Raw genomic sequence first — 12593 nt, 5'->3', positions numbered from 1 at the left:
TGTCTTTGTTTTGTTGACAGTTTCCTTTGCTGTGAAAAAACTTTTTAGTTTGATGTAATCCCATATGTTTATTTTTTCTTTTGTTTCCCTTACCCAATGGGATATATCAGTAAAAATATTACTAAGGGTAATGTCTGGGAGTTTACTTCCTATATTTTCTTCTAGGAGTTTTATGGTTTGGGGTCTTACGTTGACGTCTTTAATCCATTTTGAGTTTGTTCTTGTATATGGCATAAGAAGGTGGTCCAGTCTCATTTTTTTTTTGGCATGTATCTGTCCAGTTTTCCTTACACTTCTTATTAAATAGACTGTCTTTAACCCAATGTAAATTCTTGCTTTCTTTGTCATAGATTAAATGGCCATATAGGCATGGATTTTTTTTTTTAAGATTTTTTTATTGGGGAATTGGGGGAAGGGGAACAGACAAGTTCCTGTCCTTTGGTTCTTCAGTTTAGTTGTGGAGGACGTTGCTTCACTGGCCCAAGTTTGCACCATCATTGCACTCTTCCCGGGCGAGGCAGATCAGTTGCCAGCTTCTGGATAGCCGCTCACGGCGGCTGCTGGCCGTTCATGCTGGCTGCTGGCTACACATGGTAGCCCATGGCAACCCACTGCAGCAGGTGCTGCAGCCTACGCTGTCACCGGCGACTCATGGAAGCCCAGCTCCAGGTTGGGCTGTTGTTCAGCATCTTAGCTGTGGAGGGCAGTGTTACTGGCCCTCATATGTCGGATCTGAACTGGGGCCCCCTGGCATCCCAAGCCAGCTCTTAACCAACGCGCTACTCAACCGGCCCAGGCATGGGTTTATTTTTGGACTCTCTATTCTGTTCCATCCACCTATGTGTCTGTTTTTATGCCAGTATAGCCTTGTAGTATAATTTGATATCAGGTAGTGTGATACATCCCACTTTATTCTTATTTCTCAGAATTGCCATGGCTATCTGGGGTCTATTTGGTTCCATATAAATTTTAGGATTATTTGTTTTAGTCTGTGAAAAATGTCATTGATATTTTAATAGGGATTGCATTGAATCTATAGATTACTTTGGGTAGTATGGTCATTTTAACTATATTAATTCTTCCTATCCATAAGCATAGTATATGTTTCCATTTATTTGTATCTTCTTTAATTTCTTTCTTCAATGTCTTATAACTTTCTGAGTACAGGCCTTTTAAATCCTTGGTTAAATTTATTCCTAAGTATTATGTTTTTGATGTAATCATAAATGGGATTGTGTTCCTAATTTCTCTTTCTAGTAGTTCATTATTGGCATATAAAAATGCAACTGATTTCTGATATCAATTTTGTATCCTGCTACTTGACTAAATTCATTTATCAGTTTTAATAGTTTTGGTGGAAACTTTGGAGTCTTGGCTCACTTTTTGAAGTGATGGGCTTCTTGGGTTGTGCCTGTTCTGACCAACTAGGTAGGCATGAGGTCTGCCTGTCCCCTCATGCAGTCCTCTGGAACATAAGCAGAGCGTCTGTAGTACAAGCTGCCCAGAGATTTCCCGGGAAACTCCTACTCTTACCATTTAAACAAGGTCTCTTTCTGAAAATTTCAACATTCTGTTCTAGTAGTAGCTTTGACTAGACCCTGGAAGGCGATGTGGCATGTATGCTGCATACCGTCAGCAGCACCAACAGGCTGTCTGTCACCATTCAGGTTGAGGAGCAGGAGAAGAAGGAAAGACTATACGTGGGTTGATTCTGCATATTTCCTAAGAAGTAGCGGTGCTGTTTTTTATCTGCTTTGATCAGCAAAATCTCATGGCTGCAGTTTGAGGCCATGAGAAATCTCTTCCTGGGCCAGAGGGACTCCCACGTCCTCAATGTTTTCTACTAGATACACAATCTCCAGGTAGGAAGGGCATTCAACTCCCCATGTTTCACCTGAACTTAGACATTCTCTCTGTCAAATTACTGCAGCCATCATTCTACCTGCTTGTTTGTCCTCCCTTTGAATATCTGAATTTAGTTATTGTACAATAATTTAGTAAACTTTATACATATACATATAAAGAGTATTTAGAGCAACTCTCAAACACACATGATATAAATCAGTAAGTGAGGAAACCTTGGCCAATAGCATATTGATTTTTAGAAAGGCAATAGTATTTTTTCCAGAAACTTCAATTATACAGTACAGTGTTATCAACTATAGTCACCAGTTATACAGTAAATCTTCAGATCTTCTTCATCTCATAGCTGAAAGCGTGTACCCTTTTACCAACCTTTCCCTGTTTTTTTCCCCCACCCCTTATCCCTGGCACATTATTTATGTATTTAGAATGAGCTAGAGAAAAAGAGATTCATAATAAGAAATTGGCTGACGTGATATTATAGAGGCTGAGACATGCCATGACCCACTGTCTGCAAGATGCAAACATAAGAAAGCCAATGGTGTAGTTCCAGTCTGAGTTCAAAAGCCTGTGAACTAAAGGAGGGCTAATAATATTAAGTCCCAGTCCAAGTCTGAAGGCTGGAGAACCAGGAGTGCCGATGGTTTAAGTCCCAGTCTGGGGGAATGAGAAGACCAATGTCCCAGCTCAGCATCCAGGCAGAGAGAGCAACCTCACCCTTCCTCTGCCTTTTTGTTTTACTCAGGCCCTCAACACATGGGATGTTGGGGAGGGTAATGTGCTTTACTCAGTCTACTGATTCAAATGCTAATCTCTCAGGAACACCCTTACAAACATGCCCAGAAACAATGTTTTAACTAGATATCTGGGCATCATAAAGGCCTAGTCAAGGTGACACATACAATTAGCATGTAATTGCATCACAGGGTGCAATGCTTGGCAGGTGCACATCACAGTGACCATGTTTATTTTCTCCACAGTGAGGTCAATAAGAACCCTCTGGAGAAAATCCTTCCACAACTGAAATGCCATTTCACATGGAACTTATTTAATGAAGAAAGTGTCTCGCCTGATCTGGAAGACAGAGTGTGTAACCAGATTGAATTTTTAAACACTGAGTTCAAAGCTACCATGTACAACTTGCTGGCCTACATAAAACACCTAGGTGGTCAAAACGAGGCAGCGCTGGAATGCTTAAAGCAAGCTGAAGAGTTAACCCAGCAAGTGCATGGTGACCAAGCAGAAATCAGAAGTGTGGTCACCTGGGGAAACTACGCCTGGATCTACTATCACATGGGCAGATTCTCCGAAGCTCAGGCTTATGTAGACAAGGTGAAACAAGTATGCGAGAAGTTTTCAAATCCTTACAGTATTGAGTGTCCTGAACTTGACTCTGAAGAAGGGTGGACACTGCTGCAGTGTGGAGGAAAACAAAATGAAAGGGCAAAGGTATATTTTGAGAAGGCTCTGGAAGAGAAACCCAACAATCCAGAATTCTCCTCTGGGCTGGCAATCGCGTTGTACCGTCTAGATGAGAAACCACAGAAGCAGTGCTCTGTCAGTGTTCTGAAGGAGGCTATTGAGCTCAATCCTGACAATCAGTATGTCAAAGTTCTCTTGGCCCTGAAATTGCAAAAGATAAATAAACAAACTGAAGGGGAGCCATTGGTGGTAGAGGCCCTGGAGAAAGCGCCTCGCCAAACAGATGTCCTTTACAATGCAGCCAAATTTTACCAAAAAAAAAGGTGATATAGACAAAGCTATTGAACTGTTTCTAAAGGCGTTGGAATCCATGCCAAACAGTGCCTACATCTATCACCAGATTGCATGCTGCTATAGGAAGAAAGCCAAACAAATTCAGAGCACAGGGTACTCTGAAGCTTGTAAGAATAGAGAGAAGCTTGAAGAACTAAACAAATATGCTATGGGCTATTTGAATAAAGCTATTGAGAAGGGACTAAATCCTTTGTATGCATATTCTGATCCCACTGAGCTGGAAGCAGAATGTTATCAGACAGCTTTCTGTCATAGGGAGCTCCCCGATACTGAAAGGAAACAACTCCATCAGTGCTATTATAACTTACAGGAGCATGATGGGGAGTCTGAAGACACTCCTGTCCAACAATGTTTAAAGGGTTTGTCCATAAGCACAAAATCAACTGAGAAGGAAAAGATGAAATACCAACCACAGAACACAGCTGAAAATCAGCTTCCACAAAATGCACCAAATTCTTGGTACCGCCAAGGATTAATTCACAAGAGGAATGGAGATCTGCTGGAAGCAGCCAAATGTTTTGAGAAAGAACTAGGCTACCTGCTAAGGAACAGCCCTTCAGGCATAAGCAGCTTTTTCCTGCCAACATCAGAGCTTGAAGAAGTAGACCAGGGCACAGATAGCTCTCCTCTCGGATAGCTTCTCAAGCCCTGAGCTGAAATGGAACAGAGAGGAGGAAGCCTGAAAGAGTGGTCATGAGGGGGGAAGGGTGGGAAGGCAGGAGCTCCCCAATCTGAACTTGCTGAACAAGGTAGTCTAGCTTATTGCTTTAAGGCACATTGTTAGAGAGTTGTTTGTTCACGTCTGTCACCCTGTCCATACCAGCCATACACAGTTCTCCAGTCTGCAGGTCTTATGACAAAGGACTACTAGAAATGGCACTGCAGACCTGCAGGATGTGATTAGTTCTCAGTTGGCAGAGTTCACCAGAAATCCCCCATTTCTGCCCTGCTTGCCAAGGATCCTTACGGTGACTGTCTACCAACAGAAACTCACATCCATCTTCCCATTACTACTTAACCTTCTGGGCCTCCTGGAAGACTAACTGTTGACCAGTCCTGCAATACCCCTTAAGTGTTGCTTTTGACTTCAGCCATGTATATATGTGTGTATTCTTGACAGTGATACTGCAAAAAATATGTATTCTTGATAGTAACGCTATGATAAATTAAATTTTTTCCACTGAAGAATGAAGTAACTGTGTGGCTTGCATGTGTGACTAAGAGTAATATTAATTCCCAAAGTTTCTCTTGCTCAGGATGGTGGGTAATCGCTACAGCCATGCCATGCTATCCTCGACATGGTCATTTAGCTTCTCTTTGGAACCAACCCTTTCACTGTGTAGCCAGCCCATCCTGTGGGAACTCTGACTCTCACTCCACCTCAGGAGCCTCGGCTGAGCCCAGTGCCCAGGTAGCAGCTGCTACTGCAGACCAGGGTTACTGTGCACCCAGGAATACCTTGCCAATTGCCTCCCTGCCAAATACCATTTCACAGCCAAACCCCACCCTGCCACATGCACACTCACCCATGATTATGGAGAAACACTGATTCCAATCTGAGATAATAAACAGAAGAGTTTTGATGTCCCTGCTCTTTTTCTTTCCTAAATTATGTGGAAACATACCGGCAACTGGGATCTGCTAGAGGATGGACACTTAACCCAGGTTTGCCCAAGAATGATGCTGTGTCCTTAGCCAGTATTCCCAGGGTTTGGGAATTTAAGGGCAGCCTATTTGTGGAAGGAGAGTCTCATAAAGAAGAATCCTCATAGGAAATTGGGTAGATTGAGGAGAGATCCACTTGTCCAGTCTTGGCCTGTCCTTCCTCGTCTTTGCTTCACCAGATTACGTTGTAATTTCCTAATAGCTGCTGCAGCATTTTTCCCGTGAGAATTCTAAGATGTTGGCACAACCCCTGGGTCTGGTGATTTTCACAAGTAGGACTCTCAGGTCTCAACATAGAGTCATACACATGGCTAAGATTTATGATACAAAGAAAAATCAGCACAGGGAAAAGGCAAGTGGGTCCAGGAATAAAGAAAATGAGGCACAAGTTTACCAGCGTTCGTTCCCAGCAGAATCACACAGGATTTGCTGAATTCCTCCAGCGTCGAATTGTGACAAACCTTGTGAAGCTAGTGAGAGACTCCATGCCCAAGGGTTACACTGGAGACTATCACATAGGGACCCTCTGCTTTGCACATACCCAAACTCCAGACTCCCAAAGAAAAGCAGGTGTCAGCATTAACCACATCATTTTCACAAACAGTTTAGGCGTAGTAAACTTTGCTTATCGGTTAGAGAATGGTGGGAACACTCCAAAACTCCAAGTTCCCAGATGTCAGCTAAGGGCCAATCTTGCAAGCAGGCCTTTCTAAAAATCACAGTCTCTGACCTCATGCTTTTCTGCACCGTCCATCCCGTTTGGTCCCTATCCAAGGTGTCTTTACAGCCAAAGTATTATCAGGAAGATCCCACATGGCAGGGTGAGATCTTGTAGTATTCACCTCAGTTATGCCCTTCAGGGATCCTGAATGTAGCCATCCTACTAATTATAAAGGTCTATCTTGGAAGTCCAGGTGGACTTGGAAAAACGCTTCATCTTTAAGTTTCTGTACAATCTTGTTTACCAGGTGGCACAGCACAACCCTGGCCAGTAAGATAAAGCTGGCCTGGCTGTTTTCCTGGGCTGAGGCACTGTTATGTTCATCAAGTACACACATAAGAAGTACAATCCCAGAAGACACACAGTTTCCCTGGAAACAGAGTTTACAATTGTTCAAGTAACCCAAGCAGGGCGTATCTCAGTCAGGCAGTACAGGTTAAATAGGCTCCCCTGTGTGGTCTTCCATGGTTCCAGTCCAGCTCAAAAATTCAGCTGAGTCTTTGGTTTTTAGATGGACTGCCTAACAGTTGCAAATATTTGCTCATCCCTGACATCAGTTCACCTGCCCTCATGAGTGAAGATGACATCTGAGGTTTTCTGGGCAGAAGTTCAGGAGCTGGCCCCCACTACTGCCACCCCATTGTTATCCCTTGTGCTCATGGGCGCAGCAGTCTGAATTCAAAGCGCTAGCAGAGGTTTGGAAAGGCTACATGGTGATATTTCCTTCAGAAAGGAAGGAAAGCTTCCAGGAAGAAAGAGTAATGCATGCCACTCCCCTCCTCTGTGCCTCCCTAGGTGTGAAGTATTTTTTTTCTTCAGTATTACAAATCAAAGTGTCCCATTCAGCAGTCATGCCTTTTCATTATTTTCAATTATCTCCTATACTCACCCAGACCGTTCAACAGGAGAGGTTATCTATATGTAAGAGGGACATAAGCATTTTCACTTTCTACGACTTCACCAGAAAGAGAAAGAGACACCGTGTTCAGGGATGGGCCAGGACAAAGTCCTGAATTTTTAAAACATTTCAAAGTGGGTTTACACCACACCCTACCCCTCCATCCTGATTATGTATACAGTGGGTCTAGAAAAGAGTGACTGCTTTCTGGGGTTACTGCATGTAACAGTCAGACCCTGTACCTTACTAAGGAAGGCATATTCGGCCAAAGGTAATGGACATGTAGTTGGGCTATCTATCAATCCGTTCTTGCAGACTGCAACTGTTTGGAAACATTGAAAACAGCAAGTCAACAGCAGTGAGAGAGCCTAAAGAGGGGGTCAAGGATTCAATCTGTCAGGAATTAGAGAAGGGGGTCATACTCCCTATGATGTGTCCTCCCTCACCTTGCAGCTTCCAATAGGAATCACCAGTCAGATATAAAACTAGCCCCTGGGGGCCAGCTGAGTGGCGCGATGGTTAAGAGCTGGCTTGGGATGCCAGAGGGCCCAGGGTTCGGATCCCACATATGAGCGCCAGTGACACTGCCCTCCACAGCTAAGATGCTGAACAACAGCTCAACCTGGAGCTGGGCTGCCATGAGTCACCGGCAATGGCGTAGGCTGCAGCCCCTGTGGCAGTGGGTTGCCATGGGCTACCGTGTGTAGCCAGCAGCCAGCGTGAGCGGCCGTCCAGAAGCCGGCGACTGATCTGCCTCGCCCGGGAAGAGCGCAATGATGGTGCCAGCTTGGGCCAGTGAAGCAATGTCCTCCACAACTAGACTGAAGAACAAAAGGACAGCAACTTGTCTGTTCCCCTTCCCCCGATGCCCCAATAAAATCTTTAAAAAAATAAAAATAAATACAATAAAACTAGCCTCTGTATCATGAAGGGGCTCAGATTATGCCACCCCCAAGGTACTCTACTTCGGCATAAGGCCTATTTTGAGCTGAAAGCAATTGAGAAAAAGTAGATACAGGATGAGCTCTTGGCCCTCCCCTATCTGCCTGAAAGCAGAAGATAAATTCCCTTGTAAATATGTCCCCCAACCAATTCCTGTGCCAGGAAGGAGGTAACCTTGTTGCCAGAAAGGAGATGGCACTGGGAAGAGTCTAAACAAATAAGCCTTACTAACTAGCTGTTACCTTCCATTAGTTTCCCCCATATACTTACCTTCCCACAATTTGCAGTCCCTAGAAGCTCAAAGTTCCTTCCCTTTGACTTGTCACTTTTCTACAAATGTATTGTCCTTTTGTTAGGATGCTATGTAAGCCCAAGTTCTAACCATCCCTTTGAGTTCTTCATCACTAGGCACTCCCATGAATATGCATGATGCACATGTTATGAACTTCTGTTTGTTTTTCTCTTGTTAATCTGTTTTTTGTCATTCTGATTTGCAGGACTCCAGTCAAAAAAACCTAAGACAATTGAGGAAAAAGGTTTTTTTCTCCTCCTCTGCAATGAAAAATATATAGCTGATCTCCTGCTGTATTTTAGATGGTCAATCAGAGAAATGTCCTTTCTTGTGGGCATTTGTTTGTGACCCAGAAAGTCATGCCAGCATTCATGGTGTTTTTATAATTTAGGGGCCCACAGAGGGGTGCCCTACTGTTACAGGGGTCTCGGTTCTTCTTGCTGACGCAGTGAAGCATCAAAGGTCAGCAAGCTGATTAATATGCAAGCAGGGTTTATTAGTGATACAGTCTCGGGGAAGAGAACGGGCCTAGTGAGGTGGGAGAGAGAGAGAGAGAGAAAGTGGAGAAAGTGTTAGGCACAGCCGGAGGAAAGAGTCACGCGGTGGGAGACCAAAATTGGTCTATTAGAATTTATTTGGCATGATTGAGCTGCGGGAGGTCAGGCTGGAAAAGACCATAACCTCCCCGAGCAAAAAGGAGTATGGAGTTTTATAGGCGGGGTAAAACCAGGCTGTTCCCCCTTCAATGCTTTGGGGTTGGGGGGGGGGAGGTTTCGTTGCATTGTCTCTCACAACCAAGGGTTTCCAGGCATGACCAAGCCCTCCAATTCCACATCCTGACCCCCAGGCCGCCGTCTGGACTGCCCAGGCCCACTTCTTCAAACTCCAAAAGTGTGTCTCCATCTGGATGTGGATGAAAAAGGGGCCACATACTAAACTTGACAAGCTCAGGGTGGCCAGCAATGGCAGGCCATACAAACTCAGAGACCGAAACTAACCACATAAGATGGTCTGAACATAAAAATTTCTAACTAAAAGCAGTTTATGCTGGGTAGTCACATCCTGGGTCTGTAGCTTTCTGGTCAAAGGACAATCTTTACCTTAAGTGAGTCTGCTGATCATAAGCCCCTAGGAGACAAACACAGGCCAGCAGGTATGAAGTACAAAGTAACACAAGATGGCTTTTAGGATAAGATGGTTTCTATTGCACATTCCAGGCAGTTTCTCCAGCTGAAGGCTTGTAGTTACAAGCCAGCAGGTACAACGTACAAAGCAAGACTAAGTGGCTTTTAAGATAAGAAGTTTTCTGCTCCTGGCCTAAATATGGCCAACCAGAAAGAGACAGACAGAGACAGAAAGAGAGAGCCTTTCTACTGTCTTTTGGCATCTAAGATAACATACCCTTGGAATGTCAGAGTAATCCCTTTTTTCAGACCCCTCAGGACACAACCCACCAACCAGAGAATGAGACTACAGAACCCCTCACTGTTATCTTGTTCCCCAAATACCATCTCTGTGTGCTGTAAATGTTAATTATTGACTATCATGTACTCACCAATGTGAAAGAAGTATGTGTCTCTGCATTATGCTTTTTATCCAATCCCAGAGTTGTACCGCTGTGCTGCCTCCCTTAGCCTACCACCATTTCCCGGAACCCTCCTTACATCTCCTCCTTTGATTCTAATGTATAAAAGAAGCCGCAAAACTGCCATTCTCCAGAGCACCTTCTCAATCCATTGAGATTTTGCTTCCCGGCAATTGTCAGTTTGACTCAAACTCATGAAACTTCTCCACAGGTTTGGACACTTTCTAAGTCGACATGGAGATGGCCTCTTTTTATGCTGTCTCCCTTTTTCCAGAGGGCTCCAAAAGGGGAACATCACAGCAAAAATCATGAATTACGGAGACTTGTTCCATCTCCAATATTCACAAAATTTGAGTTCCAACCGCTGCACAAACTGCAAAAGGCAACAAAGTTGTGCCCCATTAACACTTTTTTTTCTTTCATTTTGGCAGCTTTCCCTGATTGAGATGATCCCACTGGCATTTATGAAATTATAAACATATAATAGTTTATATTAATCTTCATCATATATGCCAATGTAATAGCCACAAAACACACAAAGTCATCTCCTTTTTTTTTTTTTCCTCATTGCAAATTTACTGAAACTCCTCAGTAAATTCAGCACTGACAGGCTTAACTTTCGCTACCTGGGAAGACCTGGGCTGGATGCAAGCGTTTGAGGGGGTTAGGAGGATGCCTGTTAAAGCAGTGGCAGCAATCAGGCTGAAGAAATGACTGTAACAAGTTTTGTTTTGTTTTGTTTTGTTTCTCCCCCTGGGAACTAATTAACCTTTTTTCCCCTCCTACTTGAAAAAAAATACAAACTTTTAATATTTTTGGTCCATCCAAAGCTCACATTTAAAAATATTTCAGCTCTTTCTCCTCCCAATGAGAGGATTCAATAAAAACCCAAGGCATGTCCCTGGCTGCAAAGTTTTCTCCCTCGCTAGTCAGCTAGGCCAAAAGCAGCCAGAGAGAGAGCTCCAAGAGAGTTGGAGCTCTCAATTTCAAATTCCATAGGTAACTTAAATGTCTTACCAGCAGACAGTAGCTTAGTTGCTATTGCATATCACAAATGACTCTACAGCCACCAAGCACCAAAGTTTTGTCATCCCCTGCCCCTTATCCTTCCCTTTCCCAAACAATGTTTGCAACATATTTCGTGGGTCAGAGTATGGAGGTGAGGAGACCCAAGACCACTCTCAGGTTTGCTCATTTGCTAAAAGGACTGAACAGACTCAGCACGTAGTAATAATCATCAGTAAGATTTATTACAGAATAAGGGAGGAAAACAAACTGTTTTCCTCTTCCCTCCCAGGTTCTTGGGCTGGAACCCTGCAAATTAGACTGACAAAGAAGAATTAGCAAGAGAAAAACAAGCAGAAGTGTATTAACATGTTCATCACACATAGATACAGAATAGCTCAGGGATGTGTAACTCAAAGAAGAAGAGAGAACTTGAGCTTAGACAGTGTAGGGGAGGAAAAATCTTTTTCCCTCTACCCTCCCGGATTCAATGGCTGAGCCCATGAATCAAACTGATAAGAGACAGATTAACAGAGAAAAAATAGTTTTAATTACATATATAGACGCAAGAGTTCACAAAGAAAAAGGTGGCTCCCGGAGGTGGTCAGATGATTGAAGTTTATATACCATCATGCAGTGTTGACAAAGCATTGGCAGACCTAATCCCTTTCAGCTGATGTTCAAACCTGACAGAACAAATTTGCTGATATCATGACATCGATAATTTTTTCTAAGGCTTCATAGCCTAGTGTGGTGTCTCCTGTCGCCATGAAGACATGAAGCCCAGAGAGGCCAGAGGTTACTGAAGTGGGATGCTGTAGCGGCAACACCGAGCACCTGAAAATTTGGAAGGACGCTGACAATGTTGAACTTTCCCTGAGCTCTATGCTCCTGGAAAACAGCTACGGTCAAGAAACCCCTCCCCATTACCCTCCCCTCCACCCTTCCCCAACTAGAAATGTTGAGAATTTTGCTAAGCTCCTCCATAGTATTGCTTCCTCAGTATCTACTTTGACTAAGCAGCCTGAGGAGGGCCTGAAACTCACATTGGCCCCCTCAAGCAAGTGCACGTCCTAGATAACAGCCTACAGAGTCACAAGCAAACATAAGTTCCTGATATGACTTCCATTACAGCCCTTGTGATCAAAAGCCTCCCCGCCTCTCAGGGCCTTCCCCTTCGTGTGCCCCTTAGCTAAAACTCCTGTGGAGCTTACCAAAACGCCATTCTTTTTGGTTTGAATTGACTAATGCAGCCTTGTTCTAGGAACACTAAAGCATTTTACCCATGGATCATAATTAAGGCATGTGGCCCAGGTCCTGCCTCCCTCTCTCGGCCTGCAACCTGCCTGGCCCTGCCTATCGTATGTGGCTCCAGCGCCTGTGAGGGATGAATCTGCCTATTCCAGCTTCTCTTGTGGTCTTTTGATAAACTGCGAAGAATCACCCTTTCCCCTATTACTCAGAGAAGGCTCCTCAAGCCCTCCTTGTTTACCTACGACAAGGCCCAACACAAATCCTCCAAATTCTCGTTCTAGGTCTCAGAAACGGTTAGATGAACGATTTGTCTCCACTGACCAATCAGAACAAAATGCCTGTCACATTAACTTGCCCGAATGTCTCTCCTGCCCCACAGGACCCTGAAATCTGGCTCATCCCTCAGATTCAACAAGCTGGCGTGCCAAACAGTCCCTCTCCAATCTGGCTGAGGACAAGGAAAGATATTTCCTGTTCAGCTGCTGGATTGCCCCACCCCCTTCAGCCTCCCTCACACCCAGTTCTTTATATCCTTGTTTACTCCTCCATAGAAAAGAAAAGCCCTTTTCTGACTAATCTTGGAAACATTTGC

General features: G+C 44.1%; 1 protein-coding gene across 1 annotated transcript in view; it reads left to right on the top strand.

Moving 5' to 3' along the window:
* The window catches only part of IFIT3 (interferon induced protein with tetratricopeptide repeats 3), a 14719-nt gene extending 10309 nt beyond the window's left edge, over nt 1–4410 (top strand). The window contains 2 exon segments of the mRNA XM_019633375.1: nt 2844–3597; nt 3599–4410. Coding sequence (XP_019488920.1) covers nt 2844–3597; nt 3599–4276 — 1432 coding nt within the window. The 3' untranslated portion in view covers nt 4277–4410.
* Nucleotides 4411–12593: the final 8183 nt, after the last annotated feature.

This window comes from Hipposideros armiger, unplaced genomic scaffold (assembly GCF_001890085.2).
Source record: "Hipposideros armiger isolate ML-2016 unplaced genomic scaffold, ASM189008v1 scaffold_1298, whole genome shotgun sequence".
Taxonomy (NCBI): Eukaryota; Metazoa; Chordata; class Mammalia; order Chiroptera; family Hipposideridae; genus Hipposideros; species Hipposideros armiger.
The sequence above is the reverse complement of the archived record's forward strand: the minus strand, read 5'-3'. Positions and strand labels throughout refer to the sequence as shown.